Source organism: Mustela putorius, unplaced genomic scaffold (genome assembly GCF_011764305.1).
Source record: "Mustela putorius furo isolate JIRA1106 unplaced genomic scaffold, ASM1176430v1.1 tig00003845_pilon_pilon_pilon, whole genome shotgun sequence".
Lineage (NCBI taxonomy): Eukaryota > Metazoa > Chordata > Mammalia > Carnivora > Mustelidae > Mustela > Mustela putorius.
Genome location: NW_025421998.1, coordinates 16,507,091 through 16,527,584, shown reverse-complemented (window position 1 = coordinate 16,527,584; position 20,494 = coordinate 16,507,091). Strand labels below are relative to the sequence as shown.

General features: G+C 43.0%; 1 protein-coding gene across 28 annotated transcripts in view; it reads right to left on the bottom strand.

The window, feature by feature from the left end:
- Nucleotides 1-20,494, bottom strand: part of NRCAM (neuronal cell adhesion molecule) — a 272,173-nt gene that overhangs the window by 48,492 nt on the left and 203,187 nt on the right. For 21 of the 28 annotated variants that reach the window (XM_013060025.2, XM_013060058.2, XM_013060038.2 and 18 more), the window contains 8 exons: nt 18,310-18,415; nt 15,992-16,188; nt 14,739-14,861; nt 11,132-11,302; nt 10,564-10,620; nt 8,647-8,758; nt 5,857-6,041; nt 4,324-4,455 (listed from right to left, as the gene is read on the bottom strand). In XM_013060025.2, the coding sequence (XP_012915479.1) occupies nt 4,324-4,455; nt 5,857-6,041; nt 8,647-8,758; nt 10,564-10,620; nt 11,132-11,302; nt 14,739-14,861; nt 15,992-16,188; nt 18,310-18,415 (1,083 nt within the window). The remainder of the gene's footprint in view (nt 1-4,323; nt 4,456-5,856; nt 6,042-8,646; nt 8,759-10,563; nt 10,621-11,131; nt 11,303-14,738; nt 14,862-15,991; nt 16,189-18,309; nt 18,416-20,494) is intronic. The other 7 variants (XM_013060071.2, XM_045089649.1, XM_045089650.1 and 4 more) reach the window with 1 other exon arrangement.

Genomic DNA, 20,494 nt, shown 5'->3' with positions numbered 1-20,494 from the left:
TACATCACCATGAACTTCAAGACCAGCTCTACGAATGAGGCCAGTAGGACAATTTCCCTCAGTGGGAGTCATGAATCACAACATACACCATCCTAAGGAGCTTTTAGGTAGCCCACCCTTGCATTTTTCTTTGCCATCAACTCTTTTTAATGTTATTCGTTACCGAAAGGGCATCAGACTGTGTCTGTCTTATTGCTGCTTAATGGAGAAATCTTCAAATATTTATTTCTTGGCAAGGTGTTTAGGAAAAAAATAAACTCTTTAGGTAAGAATAGTGAATAAGCTAATATTTCTCTATGGGGGCTGGGGCTACATTTTCCTTAAGCGCTTTCACTAAAGAAAAACAAACAAACCCAAGCACCCACAGTGACATACGGCAGCTCAGCCGGGTGTGGACAAAGACGAAAATTACTAGTGCAGAGCTACTGGAAGTCCCTCAATTCTGTGTGCTGGCTGCTGGGTAGGAGTGACTGGCCAGCAACCCAGCCCCAGGTATCCAAAGGAATAATGATTGCTTCTGGGAATAGCAACTCCGTTTGCTGTAAATGAACAACAGAGAAAGAAACCTGAGAATGGAATCATCACATCCAATTTAAAGCTCCAAAGGTAAGGTTCAGAACTGGGGCAAGAGCCTTCCAGCAAGACATTCTTCTATTCTAACTGTCCTGACACACCTGGCCAGACCTGGAAGTGCTTCCAACATTCAGATAATGAGAGTAATAAAGAGTGCCACTTAGGTTGTATAGAGCACGATGCATTTAAAAAATAATTTTATATTTATCACATCATTTTATTTCCAAAGAACTTTGTGCAATGGATTTGGGGGTCGGGGTGCAATGGAGTAACTAGAAAGTGTTGCTGTGCGGAGAAGAAAAGCCAGAGACCAGAGCACACAGTGGTACAACATGAGAAGAACGCTCAGATTTTCTGAGACAGTCCATTTTATAAACATCTCCTTGAAATCTGGACGTTTGGCCATGATGTAGAACACATCTCTGGGTGCAGAGATGAATCTCCTTTGTCTACTTATTCTATCCCTCATAAGGGGATGCCCATGGAGCCCTCTGCTTTGGAGAAAAGGCAGAAGGGAGATAACTTGGTGGAATCAGGAATGTTCTGGACTGTGCCGCCATCCTCCTGGCTGCAGAAAAGTGGCTGTTCCTGACCCTCACCCTCAGTAGCTGCCTCTCAAGGTTTCTGCAGCTTCTTAGGAAAAGGTGTGGTGTCCATGAAGCTGGTGCTCCCAGCTAACTTCTGGGGCCTACACAAGGCCCCCCGGAAGGTTAGGAACCCTTGCCATGCCAATTCCATCCACCACATCCTGCGGCGACTGTGCTGTCCCTCGCCTAGCCTGCCTCTCTGCCTCCCCCAGCCCCAGTGCTCCATCACCGCTGGAGGCATCTGTGGAGTCCACGGCTCAACAAGCCACAGAGCCACAGAAGAGAAACAAGCCCATCTCCCGTGCCTAGAGTGGTCCCCAAACCTCAAAGGCAATTCGATTTCAAGGTCTCCAGATTCCCAGGCTAATTATCAAATAGGATGGAAAGGGGAGAGGTGCAAAGCTCTTCAAACTGCTACTGATTTTTTGACCGTTTTCTTCCACATTTCCTCCTTAGGTTGGAGCGGGGGAGGTCAGTATGAGGTGGGGGGAGGGAGGCTTCACTTTGAACTTAGCTAATCAAGGCTCAGCAGAGTCTGTAGATAGATCAGCTGCTGGGGGTAGGGGTGGGGCACAGGGCCCACTCCTAGAGTCTGTAGCCCAGGGTCTGCAGAACACTGTGCAGAGAGCCCTGACGGTCCCCACCAGCTGCCAAAGCCCATCACCTGTGAGCAAAGAGATCCCCCCACACGAACACATGAACTCTGAGCAGGCCACCAGATGCAGAGGAAGCCACCACTCGCAGATGCTGCACATCACCTTGGTGTATGAACGAATTTGGAACCCGGTTTGGGAGATTTTGTTCTAACTTTCTGCTCAGGACCTAATCAGATGATTTGGGGTTACGGTGGAAGGGCCTAACTTGTATCCCAGGACCACCGTCCTGCGCACCACCTCTCCCAGGCAGGCTGTTCCCAGCTGGTTCCGCCCCCAGATATTTTATTTAAAGGGGAGTGTCCATGAGTGCACTTCAGAGCCCTTCACAGAGCTGGAGCAACAAGGCTCCCTGGGAGGCACCGCCCATGCCTGGTTTGGTTGGATCACAAGCTGAGCAGATCAAAACGGGAGATCAGCTCATTATCTCATCTCCGAGTCTACTTGTGTCGCTGACCCAACTTGGTCTCAATTTCCCCTACTTCGGACTGGACCAAGTTCTGGCCATGGAGCCCCAGCGGTTTATCTTTTTCAACCTTCCCTGGCTCCCGGGTTTTCTCCACTGGGGGATGAGATGGGCGGCCCCTCCCACTTGTCAGTCCCATGGAGGCCAGATCTCAGGTGCCAGGTTAACCCTCCCTAAAGGGCGCAGACCCTTTCCTGCCATTCTGAATGCGTTCCTGGGAAAATCAGACAGTGCACCATAAAACTTCTTTAGGTCTGGGCTGTATCCTCTTTTCTCTGTTTCCACTCATGGCAACAGCTTCCCAATGCACAACCACTGGGTACTCTCTGCACTTCTTCCTGATCTCAATCATGGTTAAAATTGGGAGCAGAATTACCCAAGCTCCAATTGCTGGCCTCTTTGCAATCTGTATTCTCCCAGGAACGTAATTTCCTTTTACAGTAGACACAGGCTGCCTGTTTTAGATGACTATTGTACAGTGTGACACAAACAAACTCCTAATAAAATTCATAGAACAGGGAGCTCTTCCTTGGTCTAGACCTGCCATTGCGAGACCCAGATGGTGAGACACAGGGACCGAGCCACTGAAATCTGCCAGCACTTCTCAGATCCATTTTAGGGTGAAGACTATTTCAGATAAGTCGGATTAAAGGAGCTTTCAGTTATGTAGAATTAGAATCCATTTTTGATTCTGGCTTGGGGGCAACGAGGAGCAAAGCTGCTCTACTTTGCCAACCTGAAGTCTGTCTATATGGTGAGTCAAGAATCCCTTTGCTAATTATTATGTTACCGGCTGGAGGGTGAGCCCGAGTCTAGGTTTTAAACAAAAGCCAATTTTCTCTCTCTGGGTTTAAGAGAAGGTGTGAACTCCAAGAAGGAGAAAATGGGCAGAGTCTCCTGCAGGCAGCAGCAGGTGGGGGGTGAGGTGGGGGAATCAGATTCTTAGGAATCTGAAAGCAGGGAGGGGCACTATCTGGTTTTAAGTTTGTTTTTCTTTGCCATAATCCTTAAGCCTTCCACTGTCCACAAGCCTTAAACAGGTTTTGTAAAGCTGGGCTTTGCTGTGATTTAGAAGATTAATGGACGGGCCTGTGGCCACACCTCGGGGGCTGTTCTGGGCAGCGTGGTGGCAGGCTGGAGAAGCTGGCTGGGAGAGAGAGAGCCGTGAGTGGTCCAGAGAAGGCGGCCGAAGAGGTGGCCCACAGCAGCTGGGCCTGGGTCAGTACTGCTCAAGGTGAGCTTGGCGTACCTGGGGAGGGAAAACTAATCAAAGACCAAGGGTCCTGCAATACAATCATGGTCAGAGGCTACCTTCTTCTGTGGATATTAAATGGGATGGTGAGGGCAGCAGGGTGGCTCAGTTAGTTAAGCATCTGCCTTTGGCTCAGGTCATGATCCCAGGGTCCTCCGATAGAGCCCTGCATCGGGCTTTCTGCTTAGTGGGGAGCCTGCTTCTCCCTCTCCCTCTGCCTGCCATTCTGCCTACTTGTGCTTTCTATTTCTCTGTCAAATAAATAAATAAAATCTTAAAAAAAAAAAAAAAAAGGGATGGTGACCTCTGAAGACCAGAGAACTTGGGGACATCTGGACTGTGCTTAGGAATGAAAACTCTTTAAATGACCACAGCCGTGTCTCTTATTCCCGTCACAGCCACTGGCTCTATACCTAGCCTCCCCAACATGTCTCCTCCGACTCCTGTGACATTTCCACAAAACACTTGACATTTGGAACGGAGAAGATCTGAACTCTCCAGGAATGTTTCTTTCTGACCCTGTCATTTTTCCTAGGATCCATGTAAAAAGACCGGAAATATCACCAAGTCCTAGTCAACACACACCATCACATTTAAGGACACAAACTATTCTATCATCAGGAATATTGAGAGGTAATAAAATAAACATTCGAAGGTAATTCGGTGCCTCTTTTTAGCTCACACATGGCTTCCTTCCTCACCACCAGTGATTTTATTCCATTTGTTCCCTGTTGAGACGCAGCTATGCTTGGAAAATAGGTTGCAACCACAGAGCCTGTCAAGACAACTTACTTTCTATTGGGACTCCATTCGATAACCAGCTAATTCTGGGCTTGGGGTTGCCATTAGCTCTACAGATCAGCCTCCCGTCCTCTCCTGGGGACAGCACAAGGTTTTGAGGTGCCATGATCCAGTACGGAGCCGCTTTATGAAAGAAAGGAAGAGAAAAACCCCCACAAACATTTGAATCATACAAGCATTCTAGCAAATTTAGTATACTGAACTGTTTTAATATCAAAATAAATATTTAGCAAAACATGTGTTAGCCTCATTTTTAAAAAAGTAAATAGTATTGTAAGTGATGCCTCAGAGAACACTTCAGACTTTCAAAAGACTGTTTCTAGAGCCTTTTGATATAAAGACCATCTCATTTTACATTAAATTAATCAGACGTTAAAAAGGTAACAGATTTGACTAAGGTTATAGAGCGACTTACAGTACACATAGGCTAAGGAACATGAATTTAAATTCTGAGCCCTGTAGAATACACATAATTATAAAACTGGGAAGGAAGTTAAGAAACTTCGCATTTTTGAGAAGTTGTGGAGTCAGTATGGAGAATTCCCATGAGGCCCTCAGCCAGCTCTCTCCAATGTTCCCTTACATAACCATGGTACAGTTATCAACACAAGAAATTAACAGTGGTACAATATGATTAGCTAAACTACATCTTTTTCTACCCATGCCTTCTTTCTGTCCCAGGACCATCTCCTGGCTACCACATTGTCTTTACTTGTCTTGTCTCCTTACTTGTTTCCTCCAATCTGACAGTTTCTTGGTCTTTCCTATCTTTCATGACCTTGACATTTTTAAAGAGTACTTATCTGTTATTTCATAGACTGTCGTTCAACTTGGGTTTGTCTGGTGTCTTCTCATGATTACACTGAGGTTTTGGGTGATGGATCCCTCTTACTGCATCATGCTGGGGGATACACGATACCAACATGACTTACGACTGCTTATGCTAACCTTGAACATATGGTAAGGTGATATCCACCAGGTTTCTCTGTAAAGTTGCTATTTACCTGCTTTCCATAGTCTATTCCCTAGAAGTGAGTCACCCAGTCCAGCCCACACCCAAGGGTAAGGAAATTCAGCTCCCTCTCCTTCCCAGAGAAAAGGTGAAGACTTTGTGAAAATATGTTAAACCTGCTTCCATAATTAATTTTGGGGGCTGTGTATGTGTGTATGAGAAGTACTTTGAGGCTAAGTGGATCCTCTGTTTCTCCTTAAACCTTCATCTATCTTTCCTCACTGGCTCTTGCCTGCAGGAGTTATAACTGTGGGATGCTCATGGTGATTTCCAGTTTCCCTCCTTTTTCTTACAATTATTCATTGGAATTCTATGAGGAAGGTTTGAGGGAGAGAATTTTTGACCTGATTTAGATGCGTTCTAAAGAGCAATGAGAAAAGATCCAAGGGGTCAGGACTGTTGATACAAATTTACATTTGTTATTAATTGAAGTTTAAATCAAAGGCATATTTAATTGAAGATTTACAACTTCTCGTGAGAGCAAGAGCCATGCATTTGAAACAACTGTATACCTTTAACTGTGACAGAAATGGTATGATAGATAGCTCCCAGTGGGTTTTTGGCTATACACTGGTAATTTCCAGAGTCAGCTTCTGAAACCTGAATGATTTGCAGAGTTTTCTTGAAGTTCTTATAAAATGTCCGGTTGATGGGCAGGGTTCCATCTTCTTTTATCCAGTAAATAATTGGGGTAGGCCTGATAAGATAAATAAATGATATTATTAAAAAAAGAAGTTCACCTTGCTGCTTTTGAGGGTGAATCTTCTGCAAGTTGGTAACAACTTCTTTGTCTAAAGATCCTGAGGAACAGAAAGACATTGTAACTAGCCTCACACTTTTATAAATAATGCTCAGATCCCTGTATTGAAGTCTGTCAGCCAGCACCATCACAAAGGCAGTGCCATGTTAATACATGGCACACCGTGACCTTGGACTTCCCTGACACAATGAGCAGGCTAGCCTAGGTGACTTTGCTAAAGGGACCTCATTATTGTCTTCAAAGTTCTGATCAGTGAGGCACACCTAGAAAATTTTACATAAACGAATATGTCAATCAAAAGGCTTACTATGAAATTAATGATATTGAGTTTATCTTTTAAATCAGCTAGAATTAAAAATGCAGAGAAAATGCTGATATACGAATTTGTGCCCATGAACTTTTGCACACATTTCCCTAACAAATGGAAGAATTTTGATCTAGTGACTTTAGAAGATATTCATGAGAGTAAAATAAAACTTCACTGGACACAAATATTTACTAAGCACTGAATTCTGGACCAAGCATTGAGTTGTATGTTGGGAAGACAAAGACAAAAAAAAAAAAAAAATATGGCCTAAGAACCTCAGGAAGATCACAATATTTGTCCTTAGAAATTCAAACGGGGTTAATTGGTTGATTATAGAATTGCTTCTGGTTTGTGTAGCTGAATAGAAATAATTGAACATATTTCTTTGATGAAATACCTTCTAAAATGAAACCTGTTGGGAATATAAAAAGAGGTAGAAAATGTAAAATCATTTTCAAAAATGGAAGATATGAGACCAATGTGGTATCTGATACCATATTCCGGTGTTTCTTTTTAGTCAGATAGTCTGCACCTCACATGATCTGAAGGTGAGTGGATCATGGGGATAGAAGCATGAGGTCAAACTAAGCCATGGATTGTTCTGGAAGCCTGCATACTTCTCCACTGAGTAGTTATTAAGAATTAGAAATATTACGATTCTGTGAGTCTTACAGCTACAGGTCTGTAAATGATAGACTCCTCAATTTTATTTTTACACCATCCTGTGGTTTTAAAAAATTCTTTTGGAAGTTTAATGCAATTTCCAAATACCAACCATATTTTAATTTTTACATAAGAGACCCTTCAGGGGAAGGGGAATCATAAAATTGTGAGAATGGGTAACTCTGCTCCCCAAAGGTTGGAGGTTAGTAGATTAAACCACTTTCTAACACCATGATGTATGAAAATTGCAAGGGGTTGGGGGTTTGCTTTTAATTCTAATGGGAAAGATATATACTTAATATATCTTTAAAGGGGAACTTCGCTAGTTTCAGTTACTTGAACTGAGTAGTGTGTGCTGTGATTTCCTGACGGGACCAGCAGAGGCCTCCACGTGTCTCCTGCAGTAAAGCCATTCCTAGAAGTCAATTCTGGGAAGGAACTCGAAACTGTTGCATTGCCAGGTCAAGGACAGTGCAGCTCAGAACATGGGATCATAACAATGTTTCTGAGATTCCATGCAATGTTTCCAGCAAATGTGCCCACATCAATAGTACTTGCTCGGTGCCAGGGCTAAGAGGGGAAGATGTAGAAACTTGCTTCTGACGGGCACCTAACATAATGGTTGTCCTTGTATCTGAGCTACGCACAGATGAGTCATCTGCAAAGAAGCCAGGCTTGTGACCTGCCTAGAGGAAGGAGTGGAAGGGACAGGGTGTTCGTTCTGAGGCTAGACCGTAAGAGGCCTAGGAGGCGATGCATGTACTTTTGTTGTTCGGAGAATAAGCTGGGGCTAGACGGCTAGAGGGACAGGAGTCACTCAAGGCCAAGAGCTGTCGAGAAGCCCCCCAGAACCATGAACCCAGAGTGGAGCTTCCCAGCAGAGGCATGAGCAGGCTCACTCTAAAACGTCCCACTCTAGCCTGTTACAGCAACTGCCCTGCGACCTGGGGTGAATGATTAACAATAAATAGCTATTGTTTTTAACCCGCTAAGTTTTGAGGTTGTTTGTTACGTAACAGTAGTGAAATAAGACACCCTAATTGTAACCATAGCAACCACAAGGGGATTCCTGATACTTATTTCAAAAAGAAAGCTATTATATTAAGAGAATATTTCAATAATATGAGATACACATGGCTTATTTTTGAAAACAATTATCAAATTTTTCTTAATGCTTGTTGGAATTAGTATAAGACAATGACTGTTGCTGTGACATCAATGCCTTTCTATGGACCCACTAGGTTTTTGTAAGAAATGCTACGGAACCTGCAAAGACAAACAAACAAAACAAACAAAAAGAAATGCACACTAAGATAGAAAGCGCAGGGGTGCCTGGGTCTGCCTTCAGGCACGGGGTCCTGGGGGTCCTGAGATTGGGATCAAGTCCCCAGGTTGGCCTCCCTGCTCAGCAAGGAGTCTGCTTCTCCCTCTCCCCTCCCCCACCTACCCCTCCCCTCCCCTGCCCATAGGCTCATGCTCTCTTCTGCTGCTCCCTGCATCTCAAATTAATTAATTAATTAATTAATAATTAAATAAAATATTTTTAAAAAAAGACAGGAAGTGGGAACTCACAGTCCCTCTGCAATGCATTCCAGTGAAAGGACATTCCCTCTTAATTCTTCCTTGTGACTGGCATTGCCTTCTGGAGTTAAAAAGGTTGGTGGCCTCTCTCTATTTGATTTTGCTGCAAACAATAAAATCATATGGATTAAAAGTTATGCATATGTATTTCTCAAAACATGGTTCACTGCCTAAAAATCGAATCCTTTTCAAAACTACTAAACACTGAAATTAAACTGCACATCCACACTCTCTGCCTAATAAACATTGCTCACTGAGCTGGGAACAGAAACGATGTTGGTTACGTAACCATTAACATGAAGGACTATTTCACTCTTGTACATTCCCTTAATATGGGTTAGGTTTTTATGAATTTTTGGTGCGTTGGCAAATTTTCAAAATGTAGACATAGAGAGGAAAGTCACATTATCAAACTATCCATCCCTTACAATTAGTGCTCGGGTCAAAGAGAAAATTAACTATATTGCGGAAGATGTTAGATTTTTCTGGAAGCTGTGACTATGGAAGGGGGTAGTTTGGTTTACACTAGGGACAACATCATAGCCCATTTCACTGACTAATCATGAACATAAATCTGTAATGGATGTCTAAGTATCAAGACCCCCAAACTGCAAGGTTTATGGAAAACAAAACTAGCAAGTCTGGCAAATTGTGTGCCATACATTAAGAATAATGAATAGTAAAGAAATGAAGGAACTTGGTTTCCTCAATGAAAAAATAAAGAGGCCTCAAGTCGGAGATCTCAGGAAGCCCACAAAGGCCATCTTCGGTTTCATGGAAACCTCATTTAAATGTGGCCTTATCTTCTAATGGCCTTTCAGAAAACTGTGAAGTAGGAATATACCATCTTAAGGTTCTACTGCCCTTGTTTTCAACCCTTAAATGCATTATCTTGTTGATGCTCACCAAAAGTGAGTGAAAAGGTAATATATGAATTGTTCTCATTCCTTAGAAGAAGAAGAAAAAAAACCTGGATACCAGGGAAGGTTTACTTGAGAGAAATGAGGATTTTCTTAAGACTTTAGAAATTGTGGAGGAAACCTTACCTCCCTGAAATCACTTTGGCAATGGTTTTGAGACCCATCATTTTTAGGATATATTAAAATAAAATAACAAGGCAGAAGTTGTGGTTTGCCTACTTTGATCATTGATGGCATCTTAATGTCTTTTTTACTTTATATCTCAAGGGCAAAAAAGTAATACCGCAAATATTCTGCCTTAGAGATCATTAAGAGAACCCCCATACTAGAAACCACAATTTTCACTAACAGACTCTAGACCTGACAGTCACATTTCCCTTAAGGAAATCGAATTCTTTTTTTTTTTTTTTTTTTTTAATAATACTGAAGTTAAATGCTCTATATTTAAAAAGGTTATTTCCACTGAAGAGAGTGATTTGGTTTTGATCAAAACTACAAGAAATGCTATTGCTAATTATATGACACTGATAATGTCATGTGAGAACAGATGGGAAATGTGATGATTTACTATCAAAATCCACTTGATGTTAGTTGCTAACGATTACTAAGACTGACGAGTTAGTATTCTAGCAGGCTAATGCCCCCTTTTTTGGTTAATGAGAAAAGTTTGTGAACAAGACAAAAAAATGAAAAATATAATTCTAAACTTACATGAAAGCTCCCCACCCCCAGATCATGGAAAATGGTGCTTCACATGAAAACAGTGATAATAATTTTTATTATTATACATACAACGTGCAGCATGTTTTAGTGACATGACATAAGCGTGTAGCTAAGTTTCGTAGAAAACACACATTTGTTCTAGCGGTATTAAACACGGAACTAGGACTCTCATGGAGAAACTGGGTTTAATAGCTATGGAGGTGGAGTTAGTGAACTGATTCTACGATGAGAGAGAGGAGTACCAGTTGCAGTCACCAGAACTCACCACTATAAAACTCAGAGTCATTCAAATTAGCAGCTATGGTGTCATTCAGTTCATCCACTGAAATAAACAGAATATGATGAAGAATGCAAAAAGCAGGGGAGCAGGTACTACAAAAAAGTCTCGGGCAACAAAAGTAAATGTATACAGCCATGCTGACCAGGTGCCATCCCTACCAAGGAAACACAGGTTTTTACATCGTTCATGACTCACTGATTGATAACGTCCCTCAGCCACCCCAGCCAGTAATACAGGGACACGGAACTGAAGCTGTGGGACTGACTGCTAAGTCCAGGCACGCTGGGGCAGAATACACACGCAGATGCTCCAGGGACCAAGGAGACTCCGAAAGTTATTGTAGAAATAGCAATGATGATATCAGCAAAGAACATACAATACAGTATCTGGGTTACATGTGCTTTTATCTGGCAACACGTCAGTAGCTAGTCATGGGCACTTTCCTGATCAATGAACCCGTGTAGTTCAACGTCAGTGGTGTTTACTAGTTAATATATTTTAGGCACACTTGGAAACATCATTGAAAGAGAGAGTCAGGAGGCCAAGCTCTTACCTGAAATCACTTTCACAGAAATAGGTTGCTTCTGCTGTATGGTTTGAGTGTGATTAAATCTGGCGTAGCAGATATAGTCCTCGCGCGTGTCCTCTGGGAGTACATTGGAGAAGTAAAGGTCTCCGTTCAGACCCTGAGAAACCCTCTCACTTTGTGGAAGTCTCTGAAAGGCTGGAGAAAGGCAGAGAGATATCCAGATGATTCTATCCCAAAGCTCTCCCAATAACTACTCATAGTTTGGTGAACTTTCCTGGAATTTTTTTTCCCCTATAAAGCTCTTTGAGTAAAAGCAAGTCATTGCAGAAACAACAGCAGAACACAGGAAAAGTCCAAATGTGCCTGCCAGAGCCCAATTTCTCTGGAGTGGGGGCAAAGAGGAGACTAGAATCATGCAGTCAAGTATTGTATGAAGCAAGTGTAGACCAAAAAAAAAAAAAAATGTTTTACAAATGAGTTTGCAGGACTTTTCCTAATATTTAATATTAACTGTTAAACACATGTACACACGTATCTTAGAAAATGCATTTAAAAAGCTTGTAAGGATGTGAAGTTGGCTTGCCTCCACGTGCTCGGTCAGACGCCAGATACTGTGAGAGCATCTAAGCCTGAGCTCGCGCCCGGCATCCCAGACTCCCTCCCTGCCTGAGTCCCTGACCTCACTGAGGAATCCGGGAGCACAGGGCAGGGGGAGGGGGCGCGGGTTGGAATGTTGCAGATGAGCCCCTCAGAGGCCCCCCAGCCGAGCCTCCAGCCCCCCCCCGCCCCTCCATGAGTCTTTTCTTTCCTTCTACCATATGAGGTATGTTTACTTGTCCTGGGTGTGCTTTATTGCCTGTCTCCTTGCACTGGGAATTTAGGTTGCAGGATGATAGAGACAGTCTGTTGTAGCCTTGAACCCTCGCGGGGCCCTTGCCAGGGGCTCTGTGATTAAATGAAATGAAAGTCAGCACTCTGACTTTCCACGTTCATGTTCATGCCTCACAGTTTACTTCCCCTCGGGTCCAGTTAAGGACTGCCGAGCCTCGGGCGCTGAAGGAAGACTTTCTAAGTGGACGGAGGACTTGGGGAGGCGAGGCCACGGACCTGTGCAGGAATTTGCACCTGGAGAGTTAACACGCATTGTTTGAAGCTTCTGACTCAGTTCCTGGAGCCCTAACTGAGCATTCGGTGCCTCTGAAGCGAGAGAACCAGGAAACCTGCACTTTCCAGCAGCCTTGGGGCTAGGTATTCTGTCTTCTGGAGGATTCTCCAGTCTGTCAAGCAGGGCGCTCCTCCTGCAAAAGGTGCTCCATCTAACATCACACAAAATGCTAATTAGGGTCGAAAGGCTGCAGCTTCTTGGGGGGCAGAGAAATGTGGAGGCAAAGCCTGAAAGAATGCAGGTTACCGCGTGAGCTGAGTTCTTGGCCAAGATGGGGGTGTGGTTGGTGGTTGTAAATTCATGATTATAAGCCAGGAATGCCTAGGGAAAGTGTTGTTTTAAGAATAACTCAGGAGGGGTGCCCGGGTGGCTCAGTCAGTTAAGCGTCCGGCTCTTGATTTCAGCTCAACTCTTGATCTCAGAGTCGTGAGTTTGAGCCCCACTTTGGGCTCCATGCTGGGTTTGGAACCTGCTTGGGATTCAGTCTCCCTCTCCATTTGCTCCTCCTCCTCGCCCCTGCTCCTACCCTCTCTCTCTCTGTCTCTCAAAAAAACCCCAAAACAAAAAAAACAAAAGAACCCACTATATATATACATATACATACATATATATATATAGTGGGTTCTTTTGTTTTTTTTGTTTATGTATATATATATATATATACATAAACTCAGGAAAATAATGTACATTTATTTAATGAATATGAAGAGTTAAAGATAAGCATTCACTGATTTTCTTCTGATTCCCGTGTTGTATTTTATTATTGATTGGTGTTGGTAAGTCGAGTTAAAGGAAATGAGACTTTAAGGAGATGGTAACACTTCACCCCCTGAGTTCTTGGTCTTACATTTGGGAAAAAAATGTACACAGGCAGGGAAGAACTTGATAATGTCACCCTGTGAGAAGAAGGCTATACAAATCTGAAATTTTTTCCATATTCCAGATGCAATTTCATTTGAAAGGTCCAGATGCTTTGCCAACAGCCTAAAATGTAGGTTCATGACACAGCCCGGAAGTGCAGCATGGAAAACAAAGTCACATACTCAGATGATTCTGAAACTTCACATGTATTCGTCTATTTACTAAGTGAAAAGGTCATCGTTTCTGAGTAAGAACCAGGGACCGAACTCAGCCTCGTTTGGGCAGTGACATTTGGATACACCTCTCATTTACATCTGACTCATTATGTATTCTTTCAAAATCTGTTCGAAAGCTTGTTATGCATTCAAGGGAAAATATGTCTGCTCATTGATTCATTTATATATTTATTTTTCATTTCTTTGTGATATTTTCTCCGAATATTTTTCCATATAAGAGTCACAAATGGAAATGAAATATTCCAGCTAAATTTTCTCTTTAGAAATGTGAACAGTCTATGAATTCAGGGGAAATCATGTCACTGAGAATAGACTGTGTTGCCTACAAATATTTTCCATTCATCCCCACCATTCCACCTAAAAGACTCTTGTCAAGGTCAACAGTGATCCCGATGTTGTCAAACTGAATAGTGGTTTTCGGTCAGATCACAATTTATCTGATCTTTTGAAACAGCTGATCAAAAGGTCTGTCTTCTGGACACTTGGCTTCACCTTACCCCAACGACACGGCTCTGTCTCTGCTCTCTTCCTCCCTTAGGGACGGCTCCTTCTCATCTGCTTTGCTGGTCTCTCCCTAAGTCCCTCTGGGGGGCTCCTGGTCTCCACACCACAGGCTTTGACCTCCCCCCGCCCCCAGTGCTTTCCCCCAGCCCCAGCTCTAGGAGCACCTCTGCACTACCATGCCTGCTTTGCTGACCTCTGCCTTCCAACTCCTTCCGGGCTTCTCCTCATGGCTGTTCTACAGGCTTCTCACCTCCACAACCCTCATTTCTTGGTCCCCAAGCAGAACCCCATGTTACCTCTAAGGGAGCATGCTAACCTATTAGCACAGGAGGTTCTGGAGGGGAGGAAAGGCAGCACTACACAGTTCCCTTAAGGACAGGGCTGGGGTAGACAGATGTGAGATGACCTAATGGATGACTTCATTCTCTGTGCCTCGGTTTCCTCCTCTAAAATGTGGAACGATGACAAGATGCTGGACATCACTAGGAAATGCAAATGGAAACCACAGGTTTAACGACCTCTAAATCTAAAACAAACAAACAGAAGAGGACAGACACGGATATAGGAAACGAATTGCTGGTTATCAGAATTGAGGAGGCTCACTGCATAGAATATGAGCTCGGTGGAAGTAGGAAATCTGGTTTCTTTAGGTGCCTGGTATACAGTAGGTGCTCAAGAAAATCATGTTGCTTATTTCATGACACATTATTTATTTCAGTGAGCATTTCTTTCTTTTGAGCATCTCTAAAACATCTTTCAAATATTTTATGAATCATGGGAGGTAACATAGGATCTTATAATCATAAGAATCTTGAAGTAATCATAAGTATCTTGAAGACAGAAAATTCATATTTTTAAAACTTACAATTATCCATCCAGAATATTATAGGTGGTGGTAGTCCAAGCGGGGGTCTGCAAGGAAGGATTAGAGACTGGCCATTTCGAAGTGTTATTGGCTCAAGTTTTTCTTTGGTCCACAACGGTGACCCTATGATATAAAGTAATAACTTCTAAGTTATTTCTGCATTGGACAATAAAAAGAGCACAGAAAGGAAGACAAGATAAACTTTGGGGGTGAAGAGTAACTCTGGGTTCATGTACATTAAGATAACAAGAAAATAATTTTAAAATCCAAGGTTAAAGGTAAAAAAAAGTGATGATTTTCATTCACTGCCATTAATAGTATAAATGCTGTCTCAGCAATTCCATGTCTTTTTTAAAAAAAATCTGGATTATTAAATACATTGTTAAGAAGATAGGTAATTTCACTACAAACGTGTTCTTCATGAAAGAATGAAAAGCACTAGGTGTCAAAAAGTTTGTTTAAACAAATAATTGTACACCCACACTTTAGAGTGTATACACTATTATATATTAAGAAGCATATACTTATGCAGAAGATTGATATGAGAATATAGATGATATGTAGATAAGTCAGAAAAGGTTATAAAATAGTACTTCAGAATGAGCTTGGCTGGCACACATATGTGCCTATCTGCCTAGAGAAGGTGGAAAGATTGGTGGTTACTTGATCAAGTGGAAAGAATCATGAGTACCTTTTTCAATAACTTTTTTGTAATTTGTAATTTTTTCCCAAGAATGAACACAGGTAAGAATGAGTTTTTGAAAGGACCAGAACTGCAAATGGCTACTGTTCTTTAAATATAAGCTCTTTAAATATAAGCTGTTGAGAGAACGGGGGTAGTGACTTCTGCAAAAAAAGCCACTGAGCTGCAGGTAGTAAGGTCCCTGTATTTCCAGGGAAACAAAAATGTTAATTACCCACTATCCATTTCATACTGAATTTATTTCCATCGGGCTGTCGGAAGTTCGCTCATACATGAGATACATGAGAAATTAATCATTTAATCAATTCGGGGAAGATGTGCTTTTCTTACTCCCAGTGTTTTATTCTGGACTTGCATAAAAGACAGACAGGGTTGGCACAGCACTCAGGGTACAGGGGAAAGGAGCAAGAATTTTTAGGCACAACGAAATGACAGCACTGGAGGCAATGGCATTGACTTCTTATAATACTATGGAGATCAGCTCACAGACATTGAGTCTTAGAGCCAACCTTAAAAATTGGGTCCAGTTTGGTGGACGAGTCCCACTTACTGGATGGTCGGACAACGATATTATTAGAAATTGCTGCTCCGCGCTCATTCCGGGCTGTGCACTGATAGACCCCTTCGTAGGTCTCCGCCTTCCCTTCACTCATGATGTTGATCGTGAGGGTTCCTGAGCCTGGCTTCATGGTGACAAGAGGGTCCTTTTCTATGTCAAAATGCGTCCCATTGCGGGTCCAGGAGAAGCTGCCCAACACATAAAGGATTAAGCTTGTTAACAGTCCAGAAAGATAGCGTTACATCCTTTTTCACAAATTCCTAGCTGCTTTGTAGGTTTCTAGAAGTAAGGATTACAATTTAAAGATTTTATTTCTATATTTATTTATTTATATATTTATTTATTTAACAGAGAGAGAGAAGGCAGAGAGAGGGGGAAGCAGGCTCCCTGCTGAGCAGAGAGCCCAATGCGGGGCTCGATCCCAGGACCCTGAGATCATGACCTGAGCTGAAGGCTGAGGCTTAAGCCACTGAACCACCCAGATGCCCCAAGGATTATATTTTAATACGCAGTGAAAGAACATCAGGCTCTAGACTGACAAAAATGTTTCATTGAATCGGGACTTAGAATAAAGGGCCGGCCGTACAGTTTAAGGCACATATCTTCATTTAGAATGAGCCGGAATCTGTCTCAAGGAAATTGGGCACACAAATTGGCTGTCATTTTTCAAAGAAAACACAGAAAGTAGGTCTCTGAGGCATGTTCTCTTAGAGCTTTATTAGCATTTTTATTGTAAACTGCACTGTTCACAGAGTTGATAACCTGTCAATAAAATTTTGCCTTGGGCTGAAATGTGACCAGAAAGGCCTTCCTAGGTACATGTGTGCATCTGAAACGGATCTGACTGGTTTCAAGTTACCAAAATGCAAAGTTGGGGTGAGGCGGTGAGAATGAGTTCAGTGGGGTTTTAAATGTTGGCTGTTAAAAGTGGTAATTCTCTCTAATACACATTCTGAGAAATTTCAATTCTAGGGCAGAAGGACTTTGTAAATTCCTCCGGAAGTATTTCAAATGGTCAGCTGCAATTCTTTTTCCTTTTATTTATAGAAAAGATTGCCTTGTACAGAAGTCGTGGCGCTCGTGTAATTAAATACTTTATAACTAGTCATAAATCAACCGTGGCCACGCTCACACGGAACCACGAAGCTCCGGACCTCACTGTGTTTTGCAGGCCCACTGGGATTTCCCTTCCCACTGCTTACCCTTAGGGCAGTCGTGGTCCCATCATCTCAGGGTGGGAGGGGGTGCGAAGTGGGAGCTATGGATGGAGAGGGGGTAGAGGCCAGGGATGCTGGTAAATATCCCCATTCCCATAACAAAAAAACGATCTGGCCCCAAATAATAATACTGCCCTGTAGAGAGTGGAGGCAAGTGGCATGTCAGTGTGAGCCCGAACGGGGACTCCATGAAATGACAACATCTTCGGGCTTGCGTGCTAGAGGTTCCTAACAATATGGCAGAACATACTTTTTTTTTTTTTTTTTTTTTTTAAAGACTGTATTTATTTGACAGGGAGAGACACAAAAAGAGAGTAAACACAAGCGGGGGAGAGGGAGAAGCAGGCTTCCCGCCGAACAGGGAGCCCGACATGGGGCTCCATCTCAGCACCCTCATGACATGAGCTGAAGGCAGCCGCTTAATGATTGAGCCACCCAGGCACCCCCAAAATCCACATTACATTTTAATAATAATAACCCAACTCTCCAAACTCCCCGTACATAACCGCAGGTGACAGAGCATCTGATGGTCAGCTTCGGAACTGGACTACTGGAGGAGCACTGTAGGCGTCAGTTTCCCATCTGTAACACCTGCTGGTTGGACCAGATAACCTTCCATGTCTCTCCCACCCCTGAAACGCTGCGCAGGGCTCATGCCAAGATCCGTACGGAGACTCTGAGTACTGAGCCCTGCCAAGGCTGAAAACCCACTCTCGACTATTTTATAGACTTCTACTGGGCAAGGACGGATCTGGGAAGCCATCGATCAAATTCAGCTTCTTCATTTTACAGAAGAAGAAACTGAGGCCCAGAGAAAATAGGTTGGCCCACGCCAGAAGGGCAGTAGGGCCCTTAGAAGGCTTTCTTCCACATCTCCCTATAATTTTGGAGCGTTTTGCGGAAGGGGGTGTGTGAGTACAGAAATGCAATTATCTGGGTGTCCAAGAGGAACAATCTGACTCCCATTCATCAGAAAGACAAAACGAAAGAACTGATACATGATACTTCAGAGACAGGCAGGACTTGAAATTGACTTAATATTAACCCCGATGTTTATGTTCGGTTCCATAACAGAGCAGAACGCACACCCACCTTGGAGGAGGTTTCCCTTTGGCCTCACACTGGATTACGATATTCTCTCGAGGGTCAATAATGTAATCTTTTGGAGACTGCTGAGTAATGGTTGGAGGCTGTACCACTTAATTGTAGAAAGAAGAACAATGTAAAGAAGTCATTTAAGATCATAATAAAAATCACTCTTTCCATGTCAAAATCGCTTGCCCTAGACTAACGATGCTCCAAATGTTTTTAGCAATCTCTACGGTGGCAGCACATACGTTACTAGATTTTTAACTAAAAGTCTCCTAAAACTTTGAAGTCAAGGCACAACTTCCTTTTGGTAAGTTTATAGGGATTTGCAGAGCACTACAAGTTCGGGAAGATAATTACCAACACAAGTTTAATATGAAGACCATGTCTCTTCTGATGTAACAATGAGAAATTCTTGTGAATTTTTGGGGTTCCAGTGATGCTTTTCAATAACATTTCAGTTATGAGGTAAACGGGCACTTCTTAAGAAAGACTAACTGACTTATAGTTCATTAGTGTGTTAATGTAATATATGTTGGGAACAAATCAATTTGAGAAGTTAGCGTTAAAAATATGGGTAAATTAGAGACTTGGCAGTCTTATTAGAGCCAGGAAGTAGGTGGCTACAAGCAACAAAGATAAAACAGTCTCATTTAGAAGATCAGTGGCACTGGGAAGTGCTTGGTTACAGAAGACATTTCTGTTTGCTCTTCAAAGTGCTATCTGATCATTTATTTTCATATCCTATGGGGAAATCACTCTGACCCAGAACAATTTAGTCCAAAGGAAGCTGGTTTATGGACATCCAGTGTTCAAGCCACTCAAAGATCACCATGTCCTTCTTGTGAAACCAGAATCACAGAATGTTAGAACAGGAACTGGAGAAACCATCCACTTCCACTTCTGTTGTTGCCCAGGGCAGTTAAATGGCCTGAGGAAGAAGACACAAGCAGAGATCCAAACTCTCCCAGTAGAAGCCACTGCCCTGTACAACTCCAGAGAGAGCCGTTCACACAGATGAGGGGTTCTCGACCTAGGGTCCCCTCAGAGGACATCAGGCCATTTCTTGAGACAACGCTCGTTGTCACCCCTGGGGCCAGAGGTGGTAGTGGCATCTGCTGGGCAGAGGCCAGAGATGCTGCTAAACATCTTACAGGACAGCCCTCCCCCTTGCCTCCACAAAGACTTATCTAGATCGTTTAAGCTTTTCATATTCTGGCTTTTCTCTTTCTACCCAGGCTCTGTGCTTCGTGAAACCTCCTTCACGGGCCAACCAAGCATTTGCCAAAGCTTACTACTAATTGCCTTCTCTGCTCTTGTCTTTCTTTACTGTGATTAGCAGTTGCCAGGGTTAAATTTATCATTTCCATGTCTGGTGTCCTATGAAGCAGCCAACATGGTTCTCTTCTCTTGTCTGGCCTCCAGTCTTCTTGCTGTGCCCTACAATGGACACTGAAATGTGGGCTCTGGCTATCCGAATAACAGATAAAGCCCAGATCAAAAGCAGAGCTTGTTCCTGTCATCATTTATTATGAACCTAATAACTGCTGGATACTCACCAGTACCAATTTCCCTTCCCTTTAGCGAGAGTCAACCCCATCTCAGTTCCCCGTGCCAGGTAGCACCTTGGGCTGGAGGGGTCAAAAACTTCTGATTCCTTCTTACCAGTTGTGAGACTCCCAGCAAGCTTCTTACCTTCTGTAAGCCTCACTTTCCTTAGAGGGAAAATGGGGCTTAAAATTGGTATCTACCTCCTAGGGTCACTGGAAGGAGGAAGTAAAAGAATCTGGGTAAAATTCTTAGTACATGCCACAACCGTAATGGTTCAGTGTGAGCTCTGCACAAATTCTTGTCATAATCATTTTTATTTGGACCAGCTTCATCTTTGAGTGGTTTTTTACGCTCTGGGAGCATAGAGTTTGGGATGATGGAATGAAGGCTGGAATTTCATATCCTAACAGTAGACACCTAGGTGGCAGATGGGGGCAGGGACTGTGAGGAGGGCCTCAATCCAATTCCTTGTATTTTTTTGCGAGTGACAGAGGTGCGAGTCTGGTGGCTTCAAACCCAGCACTTCTGTTCACACATCTGCCGCAGCGCTGGTTAGGTGGCCCCCTCCCCCAACTGTCAGGAGTCTAAGGTTTGTAAGGACCTCTTTGAACAGTGCTTAGGTCACCTGACAACTAAC